This window comes from Cheilinus undulatus, linkage group 11, assembly GCF_018320785.1.
Source record: "Cheilinus undulatus linkage group 11, ASM1832078v1, whole genome shotgun sequence".
In the NCBI taxonomy this organism is placed as follows: domain Eukaryota; kingdom Metazoa; phylum Chordata; class Actinopteri; order Labriformes; family Labridae; genus Cheilinus; species Cheilinus undulatus.
Genome location: NC_054875.1, coordinates 39816978 through 39844397, shown reverse-complemented (window position 1 = coordinate 39844397; position 27420 = coordinate 39816978). Strand labels below are relative to the sequence as shown.

At 39.5% G+C, this 27420-nt stretch overlaps 1 protein-coding gene across 2 annotated transcripts; it reads left to right on the top strand.

Moving 5' to 3' along the window:
- The first annotated feature begins 289 nt into the window (after positions 1-289).
- dgkaa (diacylglycerol kinase, alpha a) lies at positions 290-27420 on the top strand. 2 transcript variants are annotated; one of them, XM_041800204.1, is made up of 25 exons: positions 290-476; positions 4385-4504; positions 12364-12467; positions 12778-12854; positions 14083-14212; positions 14396-14470; positions 14567-14616; positions 14790-14864; positions 15142-15258; positions 18528-18645; positions 18794-18882; positions 18996-19112; positions 19375-19473; positions 19707-19793; positions 19874-19947; positions 20029-20103; positions 20238-20323; positions 20414-20503; positions 21716-21876; positions 21970-22034; positions 22387-22477; positions 22626-22812; positions 25741-25858; positions 26071-26131; positions 26481-27420. In XM_041800204.1, the coding sequence occupies exons 3-25, from the start codon at positions 12392-12394 to the stop codon at positions 26553-26555; spliced, it is 2193 nt and encodes a 730-aa protein (XP_041656138.1). In that variant the 5' UTR covers positions 290-476; positions 4385-4504; positions 12364-12391; the 3' UTR covers positions 26556-27420. The 2 variants fall into 2 exon arrangements, with proteins under 2 accessions (XP_041656138.1, XP_041656137.1); XM_041800203.1 differs by lacking the exon at positions 4385-4504.

Below are 27420 nucleotides of genomic sequence, written 5' to 3'. Positions count from 1 at the left end.
TTTAGGTAATTAACTTTCTTTATAACTACTACCCACTAAATTTTATATGACCAATGTGCTAATAGAGCTATAACATTTATTAGTCTGTTAAATTCAGCACCGTGAAAGCTTCAGCCTGTGTTTTTCTATTGCCTTAAACAGAGAAGACTGACGTTTTCATTGCCTCGGTTTACACCTGCATGCATGATTGTAATGAGCATTGCTGTGCAACTTCGCAGATGGATGCACGCCGGTGCAAAGCGTGTGTATTTGTTAGCAGAGAGGGCGCAGAGCAGCTGAGGCGGTGCTTGACAGGAGGGATCCTCACCCAGTCTAAGCTCTGCACTAGTACACCGCTTTCACTCCGCCGACCTGCCGTCTCCGGGTAAAGTTAACGGCCACTTTGCTCTCCGTCTGAAGGCTGGATTTCAGGCGGTCGCTTTGGTGCTTCAACGACGACTTCCATAAAGACTTACAGCGGAGTGACGAGAGGAAAGGTAAAAGACTCACACAAACAAGCGGCAAGAGATCCTGACTCGGCGTATTGATTGAAGTTTAAGTGCAGCTCTGATCGGCATTTTGCTGCAGATAAATGTCAGATGGCTTTCATGGGAATCCAGGTCGCCTGTGTATCCGATGTTGTCCCAAAACACGTAAAAATTAAAGAAGATGCAATGGGTTTTTGTTTGATTTCAGCTGTCTTTATGGGGTTTAAGATATTGATAGTCGTGTGGGCAAGTTGATTCACCCAGTGAGCAGGAAAGACCGACGCTATTATTCCTCTGCTTTCTTTGTAAACCTCATAAACATGCATCATTTCAGTTCCCCTTTGCAGCGTGACATGATTGTTAATGTCAGGCTACTTAAATTACCAGCAGGGGAACCCTTCTCTCAGTCTATTTAGAGAATTGAGCTATTCATCTATCAGAGTACAGACTGATGGGCATTCAGGGGTGTGTGAAATATTTGGGGGTGCCATGTCTGAAGAAAAAACTTGAGTATACAGGTCTTAACACTCTGTGAAGCTTGCTAACATATACTGTGGCTTTAAATGCCACTAGTTCATTAAGTACACAGGTTTATTGTGTCATTACCCTGCTGTTAAACATGATCTTATCTCAGTGACCACCACCTGAGATTGTGTTTATAGCAGAATAAGCTGTTAACCCAGAAAACTCAAAAGAGGGTTTCCTTTTTTGTTCTATGGAGTAAATTAAAAAATCCTCCACATTGTGAAGTAGATGATTGTCGCCTGTGGGCGTTGGTGGGCACTGTCACTGCTGCTTGATCATTTTTTATTCACAGCTCCTCTTTCACTGTCATTTGACTGCAAATGCTGAGTGTGAATGCAAAGCCCCCATGTCAACTGGAAAAACGAAACATACAGGAAAGTCTTGACACTTTTCAAATGTTTGTTTTATCTTTTTTTTTTCCACCTGAATTTGCAGTTTCAAAGCGGCTTCACCTGCAGGGGACACTTGAGTAGTGGAATCAGTCCTGTGTTCATTATGTGGAGGTTATTTCAGAGCTTTGGAGGCTCGGTTGTAATCATCTGTCTGTAGCGGCAGGAGGGTTTTCAGGGCCTCACGATCAATACCGCAGTCAGGTCAATTAGCCTATAGTTAATGTTTACATCAGAGGCTTGAGGCTGTAAATAAACCAGAATTCAGCTCAATTTTGGGATCTGTGGTTTAGTTTATAAATGTTGACTGCAGCTGCATTTCTGGCAAGCATGACGTGAAAGAACAAAAGGAAAGTCTTTTGTTTACAGACATATTCACTTCTCTAAAAATAGTTCTGTCTTCCATTTAGCAAGCACTTTCTTTATGATATCATCACACTGAATCTATATGCGATTCATAAATAACCTATCTTAAGTCAATACTGTATTAACATGTAGATGTGATAAGAATTTTCAATCCTGGTGGAGCGTAGAATGCTGCTTTTCATCACATCGCTTATTCCTCCTAGTTGGGATAATGCATTCAAGAAAAAGTCAGATGAACAAATAGGATAACATATATGTAAGTTCTTTCTGAAGAGCATTGATTCCTGAATCTGTGAGAGTGGTGAATATTTCAGATTAAACGGAACCAAAAAAAACCCATTACATTTCATATTGTTGTACTTTCAGTTGTGGATAGATCTGTGGGCGAACCAGACGAGACTCTAGCTATGTGTAAACACTCTAACCATAAAAGCAATGTGGCTGTTGTTGTATGACAGCATGCACCCTCACAGGTCTGGGCAGGTTGAAGATTTTTTTTAAATTTCTGTACGCAGCATGGTGTTCCACAAGGCTGCCTCCACAAAAAGCGATTATATAAGTCACATTCAAGTCTGAACTCTGAGTGATGGGCAGTCCTCGCTTTGAAGCAAGTGAGCAAGAAAAGCCTCGCCTACATTTTCCAAGAAATCAGTGATTCATGCTGTGGTGACTGTCTTTTGTTAGATTTTTTTTTCCCCCTGTTCGTGTTTTTGTCTCATTTGCAGTCCATGCTTATTGTGTTAAAACGCTGTAGTGCTTCTGAAAACTGGAACTTGCTGTAGTTTGCATATCACTTAGTTAGTTCTTGTGTTGTTGCAGTGGTAGAGAAGGGGAGACCCTCTTTAATAGAGCGTGTTCTGCTGTGATCTTGTGAACTTGCCTCATGGCATTTTTTAGAAAATACCTTTGGCTTTCAGAAATAATCCACACATTCAGGACTACGTATGACATATTTGAAACACGAGGAGTTTTAAACTGGTTATGAAACAGTCTTAATTCATTTCCACTGCCTTTTTTTGAACAACAGAAACAAACCTAACTGTCAAATATTTCTTTATATGCATTCTAATGCCTGTTGGAGACCCACTGTGACAAAACTGTCCGCTGTATGCAGCCATATTAGTGCATGTTTACATTTTTCCTGCCAAAGTTATGTTTAGGAAATTACATTTAACCATTAATTTTGAAAAGGAGAGTGATACATTTTAACAGATATTGCCTACATATATTTAGGAAGGGTTCAGAAATAGGAAAAAATGCAAAAAACTGACCAAAATTTGAGAACAGATATGCATGTGTGAAAATACAAGTCAACCTCGGCTGGAAAACCCTGTCTTAATCTTAGAGACTGGTTTGTAACACCTATTTATTTTAAAGACGTTGATTGGACATTATAGGTAATGCTGAAAACTGCATAATTATGAATGAAATTACCATTACAGAAGAACCTTATTTGTTAGCTGTGGCTAAACAATGTATATTTAAAAACTAGGGATGCACAATATTATCTACATGATAACATCTTGAATTTATAAAGCGCCTTTCAAAAAACCCAAGGACACTTGACAAAAAACAGATAAGACATGGACAAACTACACTGATATCAGTATTAGCCAGTTTTTACAACTAATATATCAGCTGTAAAAATCAGCCTAGATCATTTGCAAATACTGGCTGTATGTACAAAAAGTTTGGGGACTTTCGGGCAGGACCAACAGACCCGCATCAACTTAAGTCTTTTCTTTGTTCTTCCTCATTCCTCAAATTTTAAATTGTGACCTAAGAACGTTAGTTTGTTTCTTTGTACACCCTTAAATTTTAACTTGTGTTTCATGGACTGAATTTTTAGGTCTGCACTAAGTCTAAATATAAGTACTGATATAGGTATCAGCTGGAATTAATTTGTGAAAAGTGGCAAATTGGATACCAGTAAAATCCAGTATCATCCATCCCTTGGACAGGCTACCTCCAGTGCATTCCAATTATTAATCCAACAGACAAAAAGCTATGGTTTACCTCATCACTCAGAATCTGACAAACAGCTTTGATAAGAAACATATTCATACTAAAAGGTTACATCTATTTTTTTTAGTGTTGCAAACAAGTGCAAAAGCTTGCCAGATCAAGAAATCGAGCTTGTTATCACACTAGAGTGAGAGATTTTATGTAGGGGCTGACTGATTGCTGTTCTGGCCAATTATTGAGGCATATGTTTGGCATTTGTCTGCGCATTGGTATCAGCATTTTATTTTACTGATAATCACTAAAATTGATTAATTAAAAAGTGCACTACTTTGGTTCCACTCCAGGTTGTATCTTCCCCTCTGGCTTTATTTTCACTCTCCACAGTCTCACAAATTATCTGATTGGCTAGATGCCCCATGAGCTCCAGCCAATCAGTACTTAACCCTAGGTGCCACTCGCCATTTTTAAGTGGACTGCTTGTGCAGTGTTGCCAACTTAGTGACTTTGTCGCTATATTTAGCGAGTTTTCAGACCCCTCTAGTGACTCTTTTTCAAAAAAGCGACTAGCGACAAATCTAGCGACTTTCTCTGGTGTTACTGGACTCCGACATTAAAGCATGTATCGTTGTTGCTCCTCTCCGTCGGCCCCTCCCCGTCCCAAAACACTCACAGGCAGTACAGTCCTCGCAGCAGTCCGTCTCAGCTGGTCTCAGCCTCTACAGTCTCAGCTGCAGTCGGAGCAGGAGATGCCCACGCCCCCATGTCAGACTGCAAACCAACCGCTTTGTGAAGGTGCCTTAACAGTTTTTTTCTGTTGTCTCTTTTTGGTCGATTTAAAGTTGTTAATGAAGCCTTTATAAAAAAAAATATTTATAAATGTTATGGTTAAAAATGTTAATGTTTCACTGGAATTTGATGTAGGCTTGCAAGTGGACCAGAAGACTTAAAACTAAACCAAAAGTAAGAAAGTTAAACTTCTAAGAAAAATAGAATAATTAATAGAATAATAAACTAAACTAAAAATTAAAGTTACTCTGCCAGAGTATCTCTCGAGTCATTTTTTGCCAGTCCCAAGCCCAGATAAAGGATCAGGGTTGGAATTGTGATGTTATAAAAACAAGAATTGACAGGAGCAAGTTCATTTGTAGCTCTATACATCTTAGAGATCTTTGCACTCACTTTTTGTCTCCTACAGCGTCCATTACAATTAAATGCATACCCATGATCATGCAAATTAGGTGATGAGGTCATTTAGCAACTTCTGGCGACTTTTAGGACAGCCAATAGCTACTTTCCATACTGAAGAGTTGGCAACACTGTGCTTGTAATCAGACTAAATGTCTGATCTGAATAAAGATGCTTCCTATAAACATTTAAATCGGAATGAAATTCTCACATCCAGGTTGTTTGGAAAGAAATTTCATTGTGATAGAGAGGGGGGGGGTTTATGCTGATTGTCATTCACATCAATGCCCATGAAGGCACTCAGTCTGATCATCTCTATATTAGTGATATAAGGGTCTTCTGCATCCTCCTCCTCTGAATTGACTGCAGCAGTATGTACTGCTGAGTTTGCTGGTAAAACAGGGAGAGCACCAAAAACACCAGAACTGTTTGCAGCACTTGATAAAGGCCAATTTTGTAATAAAATAAAATAAAAATAAGATAAGGTGCAGACACGAGAGAGTACAACAGTCCAGTATTTTTGCATGGAAGGAGTTAAAAAAAAAAAAAGAGCAGTCTGATGGTGTAGCGGTGGCGGTTTGTTTGCAACAAAGGTGTAGCTACGGCGGTGGATTTGACCGGTGGGACAATACTGCGTATGTCAGAGCAGTTTTATTCAGATCAAATGCATGGTGTATGCGTACGCACATCTGAATACAATCACATCTTTTAGTGGATTGACAGAGAAGTTTAAATCTGATCAGAATGAATTTAATCAGATTGTGGAAAATTGCTCATGTAACCAGTGAGTGTATGTGTGCACATTGTTTTTCTTGTTTTTTTGATCATGTGCTCTGTCCTTTACTACATTTAGTACATTTGTACACCATAATAAATGCATGCTGGTTTTAAATATCGGTTTTCAGACTCAGGTATAGTATCAGTGTCAGCCTTGAAAATTGCTGATGTATATGGTCCATTTAATGAACATCACATAGTAGAATAGAGTATTTAAACCTTGTCTTATACAGAGCTAAGGTTGGCCACAAACTCCACAATTTTAAACTCGATTTGAGGCCAGATTTGCCTCCCTTGATGGTGCCAGGGCATATCACCGAATAATTCTCTAGTGTAATGTGTCAACCGATTTTATTCCTGCACCAAAATTGCATTGTAGCCTCACAGATCTCGAATTGTAAATATCAAGGATATTTAATATTTATGATTCTAGGTTGTAGGTCCTCTGATGGAATTCCCACAACACCAAATGAGAGCCAGCAGACCAGGCACCATCGCCAGCTGGATGTTGTGTACTTTCACTACTAACTATTCCAGTCATAGTTTCATGCATATTCTTTTCCTCATTTTATGATTTTTGCTGCAGCTGTAACCCACGCCAGGACAGCAAGCTGAGGATATTGATAGTCATTCGTGTTTGTTTCTATTTTGAATTCCTGTGTGATCACATGAGCTTCTGTGAGATCTTGTGTGTGGAACCTTCACTGTGAGGTCATTAGCAGGTCAGCAGGTGTTTGGTCTTTATTCGTCTGACAGTCTGGCTGGCTCAGAGGATTTAAGATGAAGAATCGTCCTTATGTCTGGGGTCCCCCATGTTTATAAATTTTTAAAAGATTTTTAGTGTGGCCAGAATAAAGTGATCATGTAAAACTACAAGGGAAAAATAGTAGTTTCAGGAGTACAAAAATGTGAAGAGTGTTTTTTTTTTCTCTGACAGTGTCTTGAGTAAGACAAATATTACCTCTGCTTTGCACCCTCTGGCTCTTCCGGCTTAGTGACCCTTTGAGCAAATAGTCCATTTATAGTAGGGGTGTATTCCCCAGCTCAAGCAATGAGTCACTGTAGCATCAGCATGTAGAATGCAATTTCCAGCGTGGCCTCTGCTTCTGAAGGCCAACCCAGGCTGATGGTGTGGGAGGAGGTGGAGCTGCAAAGGGAAGACACGCAGCTTCTGACTGGGCTCCCCCTTCCCTTGGCAGGCTGCCTCTTTGCCTTTTCCTCCTCCTACCTGTTAGTCACCCGTGGCAGCACTCTGACGGAGAGAGCAGCTGATGGAGGGGAAACTCTTTCCATAGCAACCAAGCATGTTTGTCCTCCCCCTTCTTTTGACCTGATGCAGTCTGCACTCACACAAGTGAGGAGAACTGTTGTAGTTAAAAAAAAAAAAACAAATACAAACATTAAAAGCAGACTTCTCTCTTTGTTCAGGAAACCAAGGCAGTGTTTTCCAACCACAGAGTCAAAGACTCGAACTCCGCAAGTGTTGCAAAACAGCAGATTTCCTTGACACAAGGCGTAGGTGTTATGACAGCTTGCACAAACATTAGCCTCCATGGAAAAAGGTCATCCCCAAGTGTACCTTGAGTGATTCTTGTAAAAAGGTGCTGTGTGGGTGTTGACAGTGTGACAAGCAGACGTTACAGGCTTCATAATTAAACATAGGGTCCATGTGAAGGAAAAGGCCCACTGAGCTGTCCACTCTGATTCTCTAATTATTTCACTGTGTGAATTTTTATAAAGCACTGGCTTTGGTTGTTTTTTCAGCTGAGCGGTCAAAATTAAAGGCGGGTGCCAGGCTCTGAGCAGACGGTTTTTCAGAGGTTTACGGGGGAGTAGATGTTGCTTTCCCAAGCTGTTGCTACTTGTGGAACCACTTTAACATTTAAATTGTTTTTACTGCTATTTGAAGAACTGCTAGTGGCCCACGAGTCTGAAGCTCCTTTGCTTTTTGTCTCAGTGGATGTTTTGCACTATTTATTCCTCATGGAGCAACATTTTGTTCAAACAGAATTCTACCCCAAACTGTCAGGAAGTGGTGTGAATCACAGTGAATTATTGCAATATGACTCCTATTAGCTAACATTTAAATTTTCTTCCCGTCGACACAGGACAGTCTCTACATGAATGTTTCTATGAAGAAACATAAACAGTTCCCTTAGAAAACATCCACCATTTAACTTCAGCCCAGCTATGTAACCTTTAGAGAGTCAGTCCAGATTGAAGCTGTCATTGTCTGTTACAGATCTTTAAATATTTATACCTGCTCCTGGTAGCTCATTTCAATGATGTTGTTTTAAGAAACCTCTGCCCTTGTTTAAGCGAGGAGACAACCATCATTATATGTATTACACTGTTTATCTCTTCCTTTACTAAGTGAAAGGGATTCTCCATGTTGTTGCTGCTTCTAATTCCCACTCTGCATCATGCATGCAAATCATTATCTAATCAGGAAGTGAGGAATCAGATTACTCAGATAGGCTCGAGATGCTGTTGAACCCGGCAATAATGATGATGATACTCAGTTGGTAAGGAGAAAAATAGTCGCTGATGCTGCTCATGACATCAAGCTCCAAGGAAAGGGAAACAACACCCAGGAGAAATCTAAAATAAGAGGTGTGTTTTATGGCTATTTTCAGGAGCATATTTTTAGAAGAAATAGGTCAGGTGATCAGTAGCAGATGGCTTTTTTATTATTCCTTTGTGTGTCCCTTTGCGGTTGATACAGTCTTAGCTTACCTGATGGGCTACATAAACAGAGCTACGAGGCAAAGCTGCTGACCTTTTGTGGGAATTAAGTGAGGACAGCGTGAACTTTTCAGGGCCTAAAATGCACTCAGATCACATGTTAGAGTGGGTGTTATTTCAGATTATTTTACTTACTTCTCAGTACGTCCTTTGTTCTTTAAGTACTCTGATTTTTTTTTGTTTGGTGCAGGCAGCTGTCACCGATACCTGCACTGGCTGCACTTTCTGCGGGTAACACCTGCAGACACAAGTGTGAGCAACACAGTTACAGTGGAATCCTTCTCACCAGCCAGAGCTTAAAACCACCACACACATCTTTCATTCGTTGTACTTGTGCATTTGTGTAGCTAATGATGGGGTAGCCTTGATATCAGACATGATGTTAGATTCACAGCCCAACTCTTTAAACTGTTACACTGGGTTCAGTTTATTTATCCTGTTCTGCTGTGATTGATTTCCTTTTGGAAGTCCTTTCTGAAAAATCACATCAAAAGGGGAATCACTAGAATATCTGGTTTTAAGCCAACAAGCTGCTCTTAAAGGGCCATACAAGTTTTTTTTTGGTTTATTTTCTTAGCCACATATCATCATCACTAACCCTTTTCCAAAGCATGCTGTAGAGTTTCTCATTCTGAATCAGCCTCTACCTCTTTCCCATCACAAACAGTTTTTAGAATCAATCAGCTGAGTGAAAAGGCCCCATTTATTGTTTTCAAAGGTCCATTAACGTTGCACAGTAATGCAGGTGAAGTGCAGATTGATTTGGAAAGTCTAGATTGCACTACCCCATAATGGTAATGTAATTTGCAGGGACCCCTAATGCAGTTTGCTGTGATAGATTAGCTTCAACACTCAGATGTTTTTCAAGATAAACTTCCATTAAAAAATTTGGAACTCTGCGGAATGGAGAGAAAATTATTCTATTAATGGGCCGGGCCATGAACAATCATGTAGAGGTCCTTGAAAACAAGACTGTGTAACTTTTGCTGAAAAGTAAGGACTACTGTTCCATCTGAGAATTTGGCAATATCATACAGCAGGAATTACAATAAAGGAATTATAATAAAGTATCAAATATATTGCATGCATATTGACATAATTCCCTAGTAAAAAAAAATGTTTTCTTGCCTGCCAGTTACAAAAAGGGGAGGAGTGATTAAGTCCCTAAAATGACTCAGTTATGTTACTTAAACAACTGTATTTTCAAATCAGCCACCCTGGGTAAGTTCCTGGTCTCAAAGACTGCAGGGGAAAACTGAGATTATTGTGTTTTTGTATTTTATTTATTCAATCAGTCAAACTTTATTTATATAGCACTTTTCATAAGAGACAACGGAGCACAAAGTGCTTTACAGGTAGATAAATAAAGGAGAAAAAGGGAAATGTGACCCTGGCCCACTCCACCCAGCCCTCTAACCCCCTTTCTCTAACATCAGCTTCCCCTCTTTGTAGCAAAAAAAGTTATGCATCAGTGAGTCAGAAAACCACAATTCTTAGTGCACTTTTTGGTAAACATGTCTGCAAAGATCAAGTATTTCCTGTCACATAAACCAAGCACAAAAAGTAAGGAAATTTGTGTTTTTTAGATTATTTCTTTGTTGTAACATTGTTGTAAGCACATTTATACAGAACATGCATTTGTGGGATGAGCAGCAGAGCTGAGTATGTGGGTTGAAAAATTAGCCAAATCTTCTCTGCCAGTGCCAAACAGCTTATTCTGCCATTGACTCTTGTTTAGTGATGTTTGGTGGATTGGATGATTGAAATCTGAAGAAAAAAGATGTACTGGCAATTTAACAAACAGGAGCCCCAGTAGTGTGTGAGAGAACCATACACAGCCACACCAGACTGGAATCTCCTCCTCATGGTGGTCACCAGTCTGGTCACACACTACTGTGGGATGGCATCCCATTTCTCAACCAATATTTGTCACAGTCAGCCAGTTTGGTTGTGTTGGTCACTCTGCACAGCACAACCAAACTGATCCCACAAGTGTTCAATGGGGTTGAGGTCAGAACTGCTTGCAGGCCACTGGTTGCAGAATCTCATCTGGATTTCTCTCTGCATTGAGATTGCCTCCAATGATGACAAGCATCGTTTATCCATTGAGGGAGATGACACCTCACACCATCACACCGCCTCCACCAAAAAATGTTATTCTATCAGTGCAGCAATCAGCATAGTGTTCTCCATGTCTTCTCAGCACTTTCATCCAACTGCTGTAGGCAGGTTCCAGTGCATGTGATGCCGACACCAGCACAGACGGGCCTGACGGTGAAGGGCAGTCATGGCAGGCCTCCTGGAAGCCCTATGAGACTTCAGATTGGCTGTGTGGTCTGCTACAGAATGTCTGGGCAGAGAACTGTTGGCAATATCATCCAAATCTTGATAGCGTATCTGTAGAAGACAGTCCTACGATTCCTAAGTGCTGACAGGGTGAGGAAACGGTCTTCTTGGGGTGTCCCTTTTTTGTGACGCCTGTCTCTGACATCTCTGTTATATGGAACTTTGCAGTCAAGTCGAACATAGAATGCCGATTCTTGGAGCAGACACTTCCTGACCACTGTAGCCCATACTTACAAGTGCTGACAATCAGGTGCCTGATTTTTCAAAACAAGAATCAATAGCAACAGCAGAACAAGCTGTTTGGCACTGGCAGAGAAGATTTGGCAAATATTTTTAATGGGCACAGCCCTCATACTCAGCTCTGCTGCTCATCCCACAAATGCATGTTCCTTACAAATGTGGCACCATTGAAAAGGGAAATAAACAGGCTTTCCAACAATTAAGATTTATTGCCAAGAAACATTGTTACAACAAAGAAATAATCTACCAAACACAAATTTCCTTACTTTTTGTGCTAGTTTTATTTGACCTGTATTAGTCATTTCTTTAACTTCTGTTTTGGTTCGTCTCTATAAATGTAAAGCAACATTTCATGGCAATTCATCTGCAAAACAAAGATGACAGAACAGGATGCCAGGATAATAAAGTTTTCTACCTTGACTAGTTCGACCTCTTTCCTAAATGATTAATGAACTATACACTATCTGCTGTTTTCCCATCACCAATGTTTCTCCATCCATTATGTTTTAAAAGCATGCTTGCAAATGCGGAAAGCATTCTGGATGAGCTCACTAAGATGTACATCCGGACTTCATACTTCTGACAGTAAAACAACATGCCAGTTTCTGATCGTGGTTACAGCCTCCTTTGCTGTGCCAGATTCAAATATCATGCTCACTTTCAGCTCAGTTTGACATTTAAGTCCATTTTGGAGGGGAGGTCCCTTAATAAGCCAGTTTGGTTTGTTTAACCTCTCAGCAAAGTCTTTCTTTTTTTTATAATCTCTGCATTTAACACTTCACTGAACTCTTAAACTTAAACTAAAAGCAGGCACTTACAGTCCCTATTTCTGGTGTTGTATAAATCAGATGTGGGCCAGTGAGTTTATGGAAAGAGATTTTGGGTGCAAAGAATCCCCTGAGTTGAAGTGCCATGGGCACCTTTATCCTGACATAATTTCTAAAAGACTTCTGGCCCAGTTTGAGAGATTAATGCAAATTTGACACGTACAGTATATACACATGACTATGAGTTTCTGTTGGGGAGCATTCAAGAGCATCATACATAAAACATTTTTAATACACACATCATAAACTGACTTTATGAATATTGAACACAATCCATTATATCGCTGCTATGCCAAAAAACATTTCTAAAGCATTCATTGTCTCCTACAGTTGCTGTTGCTTTACTCAAACGTTGGCTGTTGAGTGTAATTTTCCCTGTCAACTTTCATGGATTCGTTACAGCACGAGTTGGAAGATGCTATCTTTTGCTTGCAGCCATGCTTTTATGTTTTACAAAGAAGCGGGCTACTGTGCACCCACCTTCTCTTTTCTCTCTGTCTACATCTCACTGTTTCTCTCGACTGTGCACAGGCTGCCAGTTAGTGCAGAAGCAGGCACCATGTCCACCCCCACAAACCCAGAGGTGAAGGAACTGAGCCCTGTCGACTTTATCCAGCTACAGCAGTACATTGAATGTGAGTACAGACAGGGAGGCGGGTGGGCAGGCAGCTTTCTCAGCGCTTTACACCCCTCCTTTACTTCCACTTCCACCCACACATACACACTCATGATGATGATGAATCTCATATCTAGAGGAGGTAGCAGTCTGCCGCATTCTTTTTTTTTCCAGCATGCACTTCTCTGTATTCATATACATATGCACATGATTTCCTCAGAAATGTGGACTGAAGATTAACAAGAGTTGCATGTAAAAAATCTGAGTGCTTTCATCAGGTACAGAAGTGCATGTGTATCCCTGTGTGACCTCTGTGTCTTTGCTTTCAGACTGCAGCTTGAAGGTGAAAGACGTGCTGAGGGAATTTGATGCAGATGGCAGTCTGGCCCGGCACAGACATGGAGAGGTGAGTGGACGCTGTGTCCTGCTGTTCACCATCAGCCCCACTCCAAAACTCTCTTACAGCAACGTCAGCTATGAGGCGCATAACTGAGCTCAATTAGAACTCTCAGTGGAGCATACAACTGACAAATGAACATTTGATTTATTTATAATGGGCTGTTATTAATTGTCCTATGCTGATTAATTAGTTTTAAACCCATCGATCACTGACTAAGCTGTCCAGAAGAAACATCTAGAGTGCGTTCAAGCGTTGTTTCAAATGTAAATTAACTCCTTGGTTTTGCCCACGCAGCAAGGCCTCGCTGAACAGTGAGCTGGCTGCCCTCATGCAGTGTAAGCTCAAATGTGATTGAAAAGACATCTTTCCAATACTCTACATCAGCGGATGACACTGCCAAGTAATTTGAGCTAAAAAGCAACTGCAGTAAATTCTGATGGTTAAAATAGCCACATAAATTTTAATAAGATAATTGGAAGTAAATAGTTTTTTAATGGGAGTGAAGACAGATACTTCCATGACGCACTAGTTAGTAGCTGTGAAAATAAACAACAATGACGGTATTTGTAAATTTAAGAGCATGCAGAATAATGGTGGCATCTTCTCAGTCTCACTCTCCTTCTCCTTTTTTATTTCTTCTTCTCCTTCTCTCTTGTGATCTGGCTGTCTCACTGTGACATTATTTATTACTGGGGCAGCTCTGCAGGGTATCAGCTAGAGAATGGAATAATGTCAACAAGAAATGGGTTTGTGGTTCACCATTATCGAGGGATTTTTGCTTGTTAGCCCTGCAGCATGTCATCATGTGAGAGAGACGCATACCAGGCCAGACAGATGGACTGAAATCTTGAAGCCAGAGCTTGTTTTTTTGTTTTACATCACTGTCATGTGAAAAGCATGCAACTGTGGTGATATTTTTACCTATTAATGATGGATTAAACATTTCTGAGAAACCTCTTGGGATTTTGAAAGCTTTCCCACCCCCCACTGGAAACACTTCCATGCCTCACAAGCTCAAAGCAAGTGTGTTGTTCTGAGAAAAGCTGCACATGTCAGATATGTAATATTCTCACAGTGGCGACAATGTGTTTGCAATCTTCCCTTATCTTCAAAAGACATGAATTTAAACATAGAGAAGTTACCAATCACATTGCACACATTGCAAATAATAGAAAGTATTATGTTTCACAAAGCCACTGTAAACAAAATACATCCTTCTTGCTCCTCTTTCCAGTGCATTGACGAAGAAGGCTTTGGTCTGTTTTTGAAGACGTATTTAGAAGTGGAGGACTTCCCTGTGGATCTCTGCCAGAGACTCTTCCGCTCCTTCCAAAACTCTGAACCCACCCAGGAAGACAGTGCCAGTGAGATTACACACCATGTATTTACACAACTCACTGCCTCCACGCTACTTTGCAGCAGGCCCTTTATCAATTTGCGCCATGGCCTATTTGGCTTACATTCATTTATCACCACATGCCTGTGAGTTAGTATCTGTACAGATATGGTAACCGGAGTATTCACAGCTCCCTCTCTCTCCCCTGTAGAGGAGGTCTTTCTGAAGGATGTTTCGTGTTACTTCTCCCTGTTGGAGGATGGCCAGCCCAGGGACAAGCTGGAGTGTGAGTCCTTTGTTTCTGTTATGCCCAAAATAATTTGAATGTTGACTTGATCCAGCATTTCCACTTTAATCCCCCCTGCTCTTTCTCTCTTTTTAGTCGCTTTCAAGCTCTATGACAGGGATGGCAACGGAGTCCTCGACAGCTCTGTAAGTTTCTGTGAAAATTTTAAATATGTGGTTGTCAACATTGCATGACAAGTGACAACTTAGCTGTGAATCGGTCTGATTCAATTATAGGCCAAATACTGTTATTATCACTGATTTACTGTAGCATGCCAGCCTTGCTGCTAAAACAAGTCGTTTGTTACATTTTTAAACAGGAAGTGGATAGGATTATTGCACAGATGATGCACGCTGCAGAATACCTTGGATGGGATGTGTCAGAGCTGAGACCGGTAAGTCCCTGAGAGCTCTTCTGTCATACGAAAATGCTCCCTGAATACAATGCTGTACTTTCAACAGTAAAATGCATCTTTAGATAGACATACAGCTGCACAACATATCTTCACATAAAGTATATGGTAGTACTTGTTACTCATTTACTAGAAACTGATAAGCATGTTTGCACCTATAAAAGTGGACAGGCTACCATGCAGGACTTGCTTTATAAAATATGTGGACATCAAATGTTTGTGCTGATTAGATCATGACAATCAATCATCGTTTCATCAGGTTCTGAAGGACATGATGACAGCAATCGATGCTGACAGCAGCGGCACCGTGTCTCTAGAGGAGTGGGTGGAGGGGGGCATGAACAACGTCCCTTTGCTGGTCTTATTGGGTCTAAAGGTACTTAAGAAGCAGGATGTTTCTCTTTTCATTAATTGCTGGCTCCAGAAGTCTATCTCAGATGTATTTCATTTTTACAGCAGGTGTCTAACAAAGTGGTATAAAATCTACTTTTACTGCTCTTGTGAAACAGTGGCCTTGCATGCCTCTCCTCTGTCCTCCGCCTCCTCCCCATCTAGAAAGGCCTTTTTGCCGACTCAGTGTTACAGAGGGTGTGGTAATGTCATCTACTCTCATGCAAGCTTTGCACCATCAGAGTACTTTAGTGTTTTCCATTTACTCTCAACAAACTGTGCCCACATTTCACAGAGTGCTCGCATAAAATAGCAATCTTAAGGCTGATGCGCTACATTTAAATACAGCGATGAATCATTTTAAAATCTGTGTATACGTAAAACCAAGGACAGATCTGCTTCATGTTGTGGGTGTTGTTTAAAAAATGTAAAGGCCACTTACTGATAGACTACGGCTTCGATGTTTGATCTGAAACTACAAACTGGACTATGTAACTGGGTTTGGCCTCTTCAACAATGCCAGGGACTTCCCCTCAGGCTATTTCTAGCCACCAATGATCATTTGAAGCCTGGGGTGCATGATTTCAGCCCCCACACTGTTGCTCTGTTTCTGTTACCCTTTATGCTTCATGCAGTAAGTGATAGGCTGATGCATCATGTCGGGGAAAATATTGCATGTAATCTGGATAAGAGCACTGGTCACTCAGTAAAAAATAGATTGAAAGCAATCATATAATCTTGTGTTGAGAAATTCAGATTAATGTCAGTGTTTATTTAAATAGCCATGGCTCTTTGCTGTATGTCACGACGTGCAGCGCTATTACATACTGCATAGCCAGCAATCTCATTAAGGCAGGGTTAGTCATGAGTGGGTGTGAAATATAACTGTAAAATACAGGCTCCATCCCGGATGTGTTAAAGAAAACGTTTGTCTAGTTTGACACAAAAACAAAGAAAGATATACAGTGCTGTTAAAAAGTATTTGCCCCTTCCTGATTTCTTATTTTTGTATGTTTGCCACACTAAACATTTCAGATCATCAAACAAATTTCAACAATAGACAAAGATAACCTGAGTAACCTGAGTTTTTAAATGATGTTTTTATTTGTTAAGAGAAAAAAGCCATCCAAACCTCCAGTCTTATGTGAAAAGGTAATTGCCCCTTAAATTGAAGAACTGGTTGGGCCACTTTTGGCAGCAACAACTGCGAGCAAGCGTTTGTGGTAACTGGCAATGAGCCTTTCACATGTGGAGGAATTTTGTCCCTCTCTCCTTTTAGAGTTGTTTTTAATTCAGCCACATGGAGGGTGTATGAGCATGAATAGTGTGTTTAAGGTCATGCCACAGGATCTTAATCTGTCCTCCAGCCCATTGGTTCGCAACTGGTCTAGTCCTAGGACCCACCACAGTCATGCAATCAACAATGCATATTTATTTAATGACTATGTTGCAATCCTGATCTTCGATGGATCAAAATATGACTGAAAAAAGAGACAGGTCAAAACAAGCACATTTTTACCCCCTGTTTTCCCAAGATAGCATGTAGATATTTGCCACTTTTCAAGAGATTTTGTGGAAATACCTCATATATAATGGAAAAAGCTGCTTTGTTATTCCAAGGAAAGGAGATAAATGAGATGAGATATGGAGGAAACGTTTAAATATACCTATTATCTCTATAAACCACAGCAAAATAGATAATTAATTTGTATGGATGTATGTCCACTAATGGCCACTCCACTTCATAGCCTTTTGCTGGCATTTTTTCTTAGCATAAAGTCACAACTCAATGAGATCTGCTCCACAACCCACTTTTGGGTCCTGACCCACCATTAGAGAATCACTTCACTGGTCAGTACACAGAATATTTTCCCATAAGTCTTGGTGATCATCAAGAAGTTTTTTGGCAAAAATGAGACAAGCCTTTGTGTTCTTTTTGATCAGCAGTAGTTTTCACCTTAGAACTCTCCCATGGATGCCGCTTTTGCCCAGTCTCTTTCTTATTGTTGAATCATGAACATTGACTTTAACTGAGTCAAGCAGGCCTGCAGGTCTTTAGATGTTCTGGGTTCTTTTGGGACGTCCTGGATGAGTCATCAATGCGCTCTCTGAGTCATTTTGGTAGGCTGGTCTGTCCTGAGAAGGTTCACCACTGTTTCAACAAGTTTTATCCATTACAGTCAGGACCACTTTGTCAAGAAACGCTAACAATATGTTTCTAATTTTTTTTCTCTTTAGTAGCAGTTACTTATTTGCTCCTTTTGCTCTTGTTTATATTTGGCAGCGTGGCTGTTCTGAGATCCCCATGCCCTTCCACAAGCCTATGTGGAAAGCACCAAGCAGGAACAGCACACTTTTCTGCTCTTCCTGTGCCTACAAGGAGAGCCTAAGGCAGGGAGAGAAGCAGCAGAGCAGGCATCAGTGACAACAGAATAACAGTGATAAATTCATATAGCTTAATGAGGTGCTGGGGTGGAGGAGGGTTTGCAAAAAGCAGCTCGCAGATGGAGCAGCAAAACTTAGCCAGAGTAGAGCAGTTTGAATATAAATGCCTAAAATGTCCCTGAGAACCTTTGTGTTCATGTTGATATACCACTGGAAATGTAATTGTGCAGTTAATGTTGTTGGAAAATGAGGAAAAAATAAAGTTATAAAAAAGAGCAGTTTGAATATGACCAATGGCGTGCTTAGAGTAAATCAGCTAGCCATCCACTGATGAGGGTTGGCTGAGATCAGCTGATCTCAATTATATGGTAATCCTCAACTTCATGGCCTGCCTGAACTACCTCTATGCACTGGATTTTTGAATAATGGCTCTCACCATGGTTTGCTCGAGTCCCAAACTCTTAGAAATGGCTTTGGAGCCCTTTCCAGGCTGGTAGATGTCAATGACGTTGTGTCTTATCTGATCTTGAATTTCTTAAGATGGAGCCATGATGTGTTGCTTTGTGGTTGATCACAGCCAATTCATGATTTAACAAGAGGGGCAATTACTTTTTAGCATGGGACCAGGTAGGTTTGAATGGCTTTTTTTCCTTGTTGAATGAAATCATAATTTCAAAACTGCATTTTGTATTTCCTCAGGTTATCTTTGTCGAATGTTAAAATTTGTTTGATGATCTAAACATTTAAGTGGGACAAATGTACAAAAAAATATGAATTCAGGAAGGAGTAAATACTTTGTCACAGCATGATAGATGTTATTTTAACAAAAACCACAAAAACCATGACTCTCTTCTTTCCTTAAATGATCAGATGACCCAGAAGGACGGGCAGCATCTTTGGAGGATGAAACATTTCAACAAGCCTGTTTACTGTAATGTGTGTCAGAGCATGCTGCTGGGTCTGAGGAAGCAGGGACTCTGCTGCACCTGTGAGTATCTTAAGTCACCAGAAGAGGGCAACACTCCACTGACATCCACCTAACTGTGATGACAAAACAGAGAATTGAAGGATCTTTTTAGATGAGTTATTTAACTTTAACGTCAAATGACAGCTGGGCTGTGTGTTATATTTTTCAGGCTGTAAATACACAGTCCACGGACGCTGTGCCAACAGGAACCCGGCACCCTGCACCAAGACGTATGTGAAGTCAAAGAAAGAAATAGGGGTATGCTAGTGTCTCCATGACAACATGCAGAGTGACACACATGGTCAAAATTAGACATTGTCCTGTTTCCGAGTGCTCTTATGTGAACGTTTAAACATTCATCACACATTCAGGTTCCAGCGCACGACTGGGTGAGTGGGAACTGTGACTCGAGGTGTGATAAGTGCCAGAAGAAGATCAAAAGCTACCAAGGCTTAACGGGGAAACACTGTGTGTGGTGCCACACGATGGTGAGCAGCCACCTTCAAGTGTAATGTTTATAGGAATAGAAGTTATTTACTATAAGTAGAAAATGTTGGTTATCAGACACACTTTTAGGCTCAGATTCAGTCAGTGTAGGCTGCTCTTCCCGTTTTCATTTATCCTATTGTCCTGTCTCACCTGTTAATGAAGCAGCCATGGTAAAATCTCTTTTGAAAGATAAATCTGGATCCTGTCAGAGGTCCCCGCTGCTGGTCTTTTATGTAATGTGCCCCTGTTTTTGTTTTACAGCGTCACGACGAATGTGCCGAACAAGAGCCAACAGAGTGTACCTGTGGGCTGCACAGAGACCATATCCTGCCTCCATGGGCGATATATCCTGTCATAAAGGTACCGAATTATCCTCAAGCACAGTTACAGTACAAACAGTTTCTGTCACACCAACACAGAACCGAACACATCATCAGCCGCAGGATGTTTTTGTTTTTGATAAATCGTTCTCACCTGTGTGTCATTTTGACAGCTACAGTGGGTACAGATCTTTCTTCGTCCTCAAAGGCTGAAAAAAGCTGTTACATTTTCTCTTGATAGTCCAATCTGTGCCTTTGTTTTTATCCCTGAAGGAAAGACCAAACAATGTAAAGAATGGCTGCTCAAGCTCGGCTGATGACAGTGAGCTCAATACCACTCCTGACGGACAAGTGCTTCAGGTATTAATCATTTCAATGAAGGCTTTATTCAGTGCTTTTATCCGGTTCAGTAACTGCAACGTCTACCCATTATTTAACAGATCAGCCCTGTGCCAAACACTCATCCTCTCCTCGTGTTTGTCAACCCGAAAAGTGGAGGCAAGCAGGGAGAGAGGTAAGTCCCAGAACAAACACTTTGATTAAGGAATAAATATCTAATTGATGCACACTGTTTAGCTTGGGTTTATTATTTCAGAGTCCTGCATAAATTTCAGTATTTACTGAATCCACGGCAGGTTTACAACCTCTCCAATGGTGGACCTGGACCAGGGTGAGTAACAGCAGATTATAATAAGCATGACAGAGAAGTATATGCTAATTTGTAAAACAGAGACCTAAATATAGAGGATTTTGTAATCTCTGTCATGGTCTGCTGTTTTAGCCAACATCTCTTTTTATTTTCAGACTGAGTTTCTTCAGAAATCTGCAGGATTACAGGATCTTAGTGTGCGGGGGAGATGGCACAGTTGGCTGGATTCTTGACGCAATAGGTGAGATAGTTGGATCAGGAACTGTTAAAGGCACACGTCATCTTCCAAAAACATTATGACGCATTTAATCTCTCCTCTTCTTTGAATCAGACAAAGCCAGTCTTCTGGTCCGGCCACCTGTCGCTGTGCTTCCTCTTGGCACAGGAAATGACCTTGCTCGATGTCTGCGATGGGGAGGAGGTGAGAAGCGAGCGAGAGCTGAAGTGTTTCTTTTTTCTGAAAATGATTAAACAATATTTGCATGGTCTTCCTTTGTGTAGTGTAAATCTGCTTCAGCAGTATAAGTTCTTATATTCTGTTATCTATTTGTACACTTTAGACCAGGGGTGTCAAACTCAAGGCCTGTAGTACACTTAAAGATCATATCATATTTTTATCATAACTCGCCCACCAGTATGAGGTCTGCAGATTTCCTCCATTTTAACAATGTAAACTAAATCTTGATGATTTAAAATATTCATTTTAAGTCTTACAAATCTGATAAAGCGTCAAAACAATAAGATAAAAAGTCAGGAATGTGGGGGGAAAAAAAAAAAATTGTGTTTTCATTTTATACATTCAATTTTGCATCTCACAATTATGACTTAAACTTATGAGTTTGATGTTTTTTTTTATATTTGGACCTTTTCAATGCATGATTTGGACTTTTATCTCATATTTGACCTTTTAGATTCAGAACTTTTAATTTTGATTTATATTTTTACATTTTAAACCCATGATTTCCAAATTGTATCTCACACTTTGACCTTTTCAACCTCTAACTTTGACTTTTAGTCCCATATTTGGAACTTTGAGATTAAAAATTTTAAAATTTAACCCATGATTTCAAATTTTGTCTCATATTTTTGTCCCTAATACTCGTGGTTTTGACTTGGATCTCATATTTTGACCTTTTAAATTCATGATTTCAAAATTCATCTCATGTCTTAACCTTTTAAACTCATAATTTTGAATTCTATCTCATATTTTAACCTTTAAAAACTCCTGTTTTTGACTTTATCTCATATTTTGGCCTTCTAAGCTTATGATATCTACTTTTATCTCACGTTTTGACCCTTAAAAAACACGTTTTTTACTTTATCTCATATATCTTATAACATTCTTTTGACTTTTAATGTAGTGATTTGACCTTTTCAACTAATAAGTTTGACTTTTTATGTCATATTTTCAGCCTTTAAACTTATAATTCTGACTTTAATCTCAGAATCACTTGTCATGAGTGCTAAGTTTTGTCCCCCATAATTCATTACCTGTGAAAATGCAGCTGACTGTTTATGGTTAAATGTTGATCCTGAGGCTCTCAGGTTAGACCTAAATCCAGAATCTGTTTGACACCCCTGCTTTAGACGGTGAATCCTGTTCATCTTTGTGTGTGATTTTGCCTTTTTGAAGGTTACGATGGTGAAGATTTGAATCGAATCCTCAAAGACATCGAGGGGAGCTCTCAGGTGCTGATGGACCGCTGGAGTGTGCAGGTCATCACAGACGAGAACCAGGAGAAGGGCGACCCAGTGCCGTATGAAATCATCAACAACTACTTCTCCATTGGGGTGGTGAGTTCTCCTAGAATACAAAACACAACAGAAAGTGTTTTTATTATTTTGTCTGAATCATTTCTGTTTTGTCGTGTTGTGCTGTGTTGACAGGATGCCTCCATTGCTCATCGGTTTCACACAATGCGGGAGAAACATCCCCAGAAATTCAACAGCAGGTACGCATTACACTGGAACATATTCATTCTCGAGGGCGCATCCTCAGGGGCAGAAAAACAAACAGAAATACCTCACATAATAACATACAACACCACAGCAAGCTTGGGAATGCTGTTTCAATTTGTTGGCCTCGCTTTGCACTTTCATTTTTCCTGCTTGCAGTAACAAATTTTTTCATAGCTGAAAAAAACTGAATGCAGGTGGCGACAACAGATGTCTGTGGCAGCTAGCGTTGCGGCCTGACTCCCCCTCCATCTAAAGAGCTGTGTGTGCTAAGAGCAGAAAATGTTCTGTGAAAATGAAATATCACTTAAACCTGAAAAAAAAACACTCTTTTTTTGCTTTTTGCAGAATGAAGAACAAGCTGTGGTACTTTGAATTTGCAACTTCAGAAACCATCTCTGCTTCCTGCAAGAAACTGAACGAAAGTCTAACTATTGAGGTGAGAACACAGCATTAGCATACCACCACTGAAAGTATGCACTTTGTATTGTCTTTTGTGAAAAATGGCTTCTTAGTGTAAAACAGAGTGAATTATCTCCTGATGCTTTAAACCCTCTCTGCTTTGTGCTTGTTTGTTTTATCTTTAGTGTTGTGGAACACCTCTGGATCTCAGCGGCTTGTCTCTGGAGGGAGTTGCTGTCTTAAACATTCCCAGCATGCATGGTGGCTCCAACCTGTGGGGTGAGACCAAAAAAGGGGACACGAAGGGACTGACAAGTCCAGAAGAGCCTGAAGTGATCGTTGATCCAGAAATCCTGAAAGTGACCTCCCAAGGTATTGTATCTTGATATTCACTTGGACCCAAGTGTATGTGACATTATAAAAGTCTGAAGGGGTCACTGTGAGAAACCTGAAACCTTACCGTTCACCAGCCACATTGTTTTTGTTTCACATGTACAAACTCCACTCCTATTAACTGTTTCCAGCCAGAGATAGCAGAAATGTCCTGATAAACCTGCTGTCCAATAAAAGCTCTTCATGTCCTGCTGTAAATGGCAGACTGACTTAAACAGAATGAAAAAGGAATGTGAACACAGTCTAACATTTGTCAGTTTGACACAAACAGGGCCCAGAATAACTGCCACACTGTGTCTGGCGCTGGATGTGTAAATAGGAAACTGCTGCCTGGGCAACTTTATAAGGTGATAACAGACTTGGTGTGCCACTCTCAAGTGGTAGAAAAAATCTTTTATAGCAGCTTTAAGAGTATGAATTATCAAACATTTAAATGCATTCACAAAAACAAATGAAACCAATGATGTAATTTGAGTTTATAATTTTATGTTATTTGGCAGTAAAAACCTGCATTAACTATTATTCTGACCACCTGAGGGCAGCAGAAACAAGCTGTGAACACAGCATGACTCACTGATAGGTAACCAGTATAGAGACGTGTATGTACATGTCCAGCAGACTCACAGCAGTGTTGATTAATGTTTGCAGTCACTTTTATTTTTTTTATACACATGCTGCAGATGTATAAGAATGTCTGCATTTGTTGTATATCCTTATGTAACAGTTAATAGCTGCATTGAGATCATTCTTTTGTAGCCTCCTGAAACGAGCTTTTGTTTGGTATGCATTTTTAGTTTCTCCCAATTATTTAGGATATTAAGTATAAAACCTAAGCCAAATCTTTGGACAGGAAGTAGCTGTCACCAAAAAAATAATGTCTGGATATCTCTTTATTTATTTCATACCATTTGATTGTGTTCAGACCAGTTGGTAGGGGGTGATTCAGTCAGTAGGCCAGACATGAACTAAATTTTCATTGAAAATTACATTCAAAATTTTCTCAATTTCACAAAACAAGAAATACCCTTAAATTACCCCCCAAAAATTCCAAGTAATTACCAAAAATACTTTTAAATTCCGAAATCCCTCTAAAAAAAACAAAATTCCCTCAAATATTCTCCATATGTTTCAGTAAACGTTTTTGAAAATCCTAAAGATATATATAAAAATATCATCAAAAATTCCATTAAAATTTCTGAAGATTTTCAGGCAAATTTAAAAAAAATTCAAGCAAAGGCCACCCAAAAATTTTAATAAAATCCCAAAAATTTACAAATAAAACCCCCAAGAATTCCATGGAACAAATTCCCCCAAACATCAAAACAAATCACCTAAAAAAAATCTGTTAAAATAAACAAATACAATTCAAAGGAAATTCACAAAAAAAAAAAAAATCCATGAAAGTACCCCAAAATTTCAAAGCACACTGCACCCCCCATCCCCCAAAACTTAAAGAAAATTTCGATAAACTTAAATGCAAATTCTGGACAATATCTCATGTTGTAGGTTGGCCAAAAAGTAACAGTGTTCTCTTAAGTACATGCAGAGTCTCAGGAGGACAGGAGTGAGCTGGTTAAGGGAGACATTTATACAGCAAAAATACAAACCGACATAAATCATCATAAAGATTTTAAGAATCCTTAAAGGCAGATTTTAAAGTCTCCATAGTATTATCTCTAATGGTTAAGGTCTTTTTATACATCCATTGTTTTCCACAGAATGATGTTATACTTTGGCAGGGACCGTCATCCTGGCCCGTCTCGTTCTATTCATTGAATATCTTGTTTGCACTCTTTTGATAGTATTCATCAGCAGTACGTTCTATAAAGATGCTCAGATAACATCACTCCCACTCAAAAGTCTGTTATCATAGTAGGTGGGCTGCGTGCTTATTTTTGATGAGGTATGTATCACAATTATCATCCCAGAGTGCAGCTGAATAGGCTAATATTGGTTGCAAGTATTTTATTATTATTTTCACCATGTGTACATATGCAAGTATAGAACAAACGCAGGCAAACACTACAGTACAATACCAAATTCCCACCACATACCCCCCTAAGAAGTGAAATTTGAAGTTAATAGAGAGAAATTTGTGCATACAAAAACCTGCATACAAACAATTTTGCACTAAAAACAACTGGATCTAAAACAGCCTCACATTATAGAAGGAAAAAGAAGAGCTAACATGTTTTTCATTTATTATGAACATCACTTTCTCTATAGATTCCCTATCTTCACTTCACCACATCAATTATAAAATACCTCTTTGGGAAGTTTTCCAAGCATGTTGCTAAGGAGAGCCTGGGGTCTCAAAATGTGGCCTTGGTTATGTTTTTCTAAAGTCAATCTCTTCAAGGGCAGAAATTCAGATATTTGATATGGAAACATTATAAAGCTTTATTTTTAACATGAGATGGCACCTCAGTCGATGCATTTACAAGAGGGATCGATTAGTGGGTGTCTCCCTAACACGCACATATGACCAGTTACATACAAATTCAAAAAGGCCAGAAAATATACTGGAGTAGATGTAAATACACCAGGGTGATCAATTAAAATATTTTATATTTGTGGGAAACACTCTTAAAAAAAGAAAGGGCAGCAAAGTAATGTAAAGCAATGAATACACCATTGTGATTATACATATTGTGCTTTACGCCAGAAAGACTGTATCGTTTTCAGTGTAACCTAACAATGTGGTTAATTTTTAGTTTGGAAAAAAAAAACATTATGATCCTCTGATATTATTATGTATTGTAGTATGTTTTGATTGCTCCTGTAAGGCCTGCTTACTTTATTTAATTGCACTATAATCCCATCTCTGTTTATAAGAATAAATATCTGTAATTGATGATGGTCTCAAACTGTATGGGATGTTGTGTAAACCATATCATTTCTTATTAGATCTGAGTGACCGTCGATTAGAGGTGGTCGGGCTTGAAGGAGCCATGGAGATGGGACAGATCTACACAGGTCTGAAGAGCGCTGTGAGGCTGGCCAAGACATCACAGATCACCATCAGGTGAGAAACAGACATGTTCAGGCATGTCAGGCTCTGGGCTTTTAGTCTTGACAATGGCTTATGGTTGACTTTGATCCCCTGCCAAGCATGATACTTAACTGCTTCTTAACATAACAATTACCGGCTTTTCTTTTGGTATTTTAATGACGCATTAGAGTCAGTGATTTTGTTTTCTGATGCACTTTGTTGATCCTACCTGTCTTTGCCCTCAGGACGAAGAAAGCTTTACCGATGCAGATAGATGGAGAGCCGTGGATGCAGCCTCCCTGCACAGTAAATATCACACAAATATTTTGTCTTATTTAAGGCAGAGAAATACTGCAACTAATATTTTATCATGCATTGATCTGGGTGTTACTTTCTTAATCAAAGTGACTGTACTAATTCAAATGTACTCATCAAAACCTACTTTTAAAAAATAAATCTAGAATTATTGGAAAATGAGATTACCGAAATTGTGGAGTAATCATCCAAATAGTTAGTACTTTATTTATTTTTAATGATCAGTTAACTGACTCCTTTTAAGGCAAACTATACAAGTGTCACTCCTAAATTTAAAGAAATGTTTATCTTTGATTGCATTGCAATTTACAGGACATTTTTGTTTTATTTTTCTTTCCAGATTCAAATTACACACAAGAACCAAGCCTGTATGTTGATGGCTCCTCAGGCCAAATCATCTGGGTTTTTCAAGTAAACCATCTGCTCAGAAGCAGCCACATGCACTCTAGTTTATTGTACATAGAGGACTGACACTTTCCCTGCATGTATGTTAACATGTAACCCAAGCATAGCTCTGTATGAGTAGATACGTCTGCATCGTGGCAAAAATGACCAAACTAACTTTATGTTTTTATTAATACTCAACACTCCTCGCTGCCTCTGTCTTCTGCTTCACAGTTAGTGGAAATGTCGCTCTGTAGGAACTTAAAGTGGGTTAAAGTAAAGTGAATATCACGCTTAAAGACGAATATTCAGCTTCATGTGCCTTTAAAATCTGTTCTTTGGCTGTTGCTTAAGTAGAGGGCTTACAGAGCGCTGTGTAGGCATGCACTTCTGACTTAAACCATGTAGTATTGTTGTTTTGTTGTGGCTTTAAAGGACGATTTAAGTTCCTGTCCGTCTGAAACCAGAAACGAAGGATTAGTAATAATATTACATTTCAGATTGTGGCTAAAGCAATTTTACCTTTTTCATACATTTCAGATGATACTTGAAAGTGTTTTTGAGGAGCAGTAATAGGACAATCATTGCCAAAAGGAGCTGCATGTTGATGTGATGCAGCAGGCCTCATCTACTGTTCAGTGCGTGTGTGTGAGTGTGTGTTTGAATGTGTGTGTGAGAGAAGATAAAGCTGTTCTTTGTTTGTGTGCAAAGCTGAGAAATGTACACTTCTAACTTATAAATAGGGTATACATCATATTTGAATTTATGCGTTCAGGTTAAATGTATGTAGTTCTCTTAATGCTTCAATGGTCATATCATTTAAATGTATGTGGAAGATGTTCATGTAATATGCCTGAAATAATACACTGAAATTTTAATAAATTATCTTGACCTTA

What these genes read in the sequence shown, in the direction of transcription:
- dgkaa (XM_041800203.1), top strand. Translation starts at nt 12,392, where the DNA reads ATGTCCACCCCCACAAACCCAGAGGTGAAGGAACTGAGCCCTGTCGAC. An exon ending in CTGGATTCTTGACGCAATAG is followed by an intron (nt 20,324 to 20,413) that starts GTGAGATAGTTG and finishes TCTTTGAATCAG; the next exon opens with ACAAAGCCAGTCTTCTGGTC. An exon ending in GGATGCAGCCTCCCTGCACA is followed by an intron (nt 26,132 to 26,480) that starts GTAAATATCACA and finishes TTTTCTTTCCAG; the next exon opens with ATTCAAATTACACACAAGAA.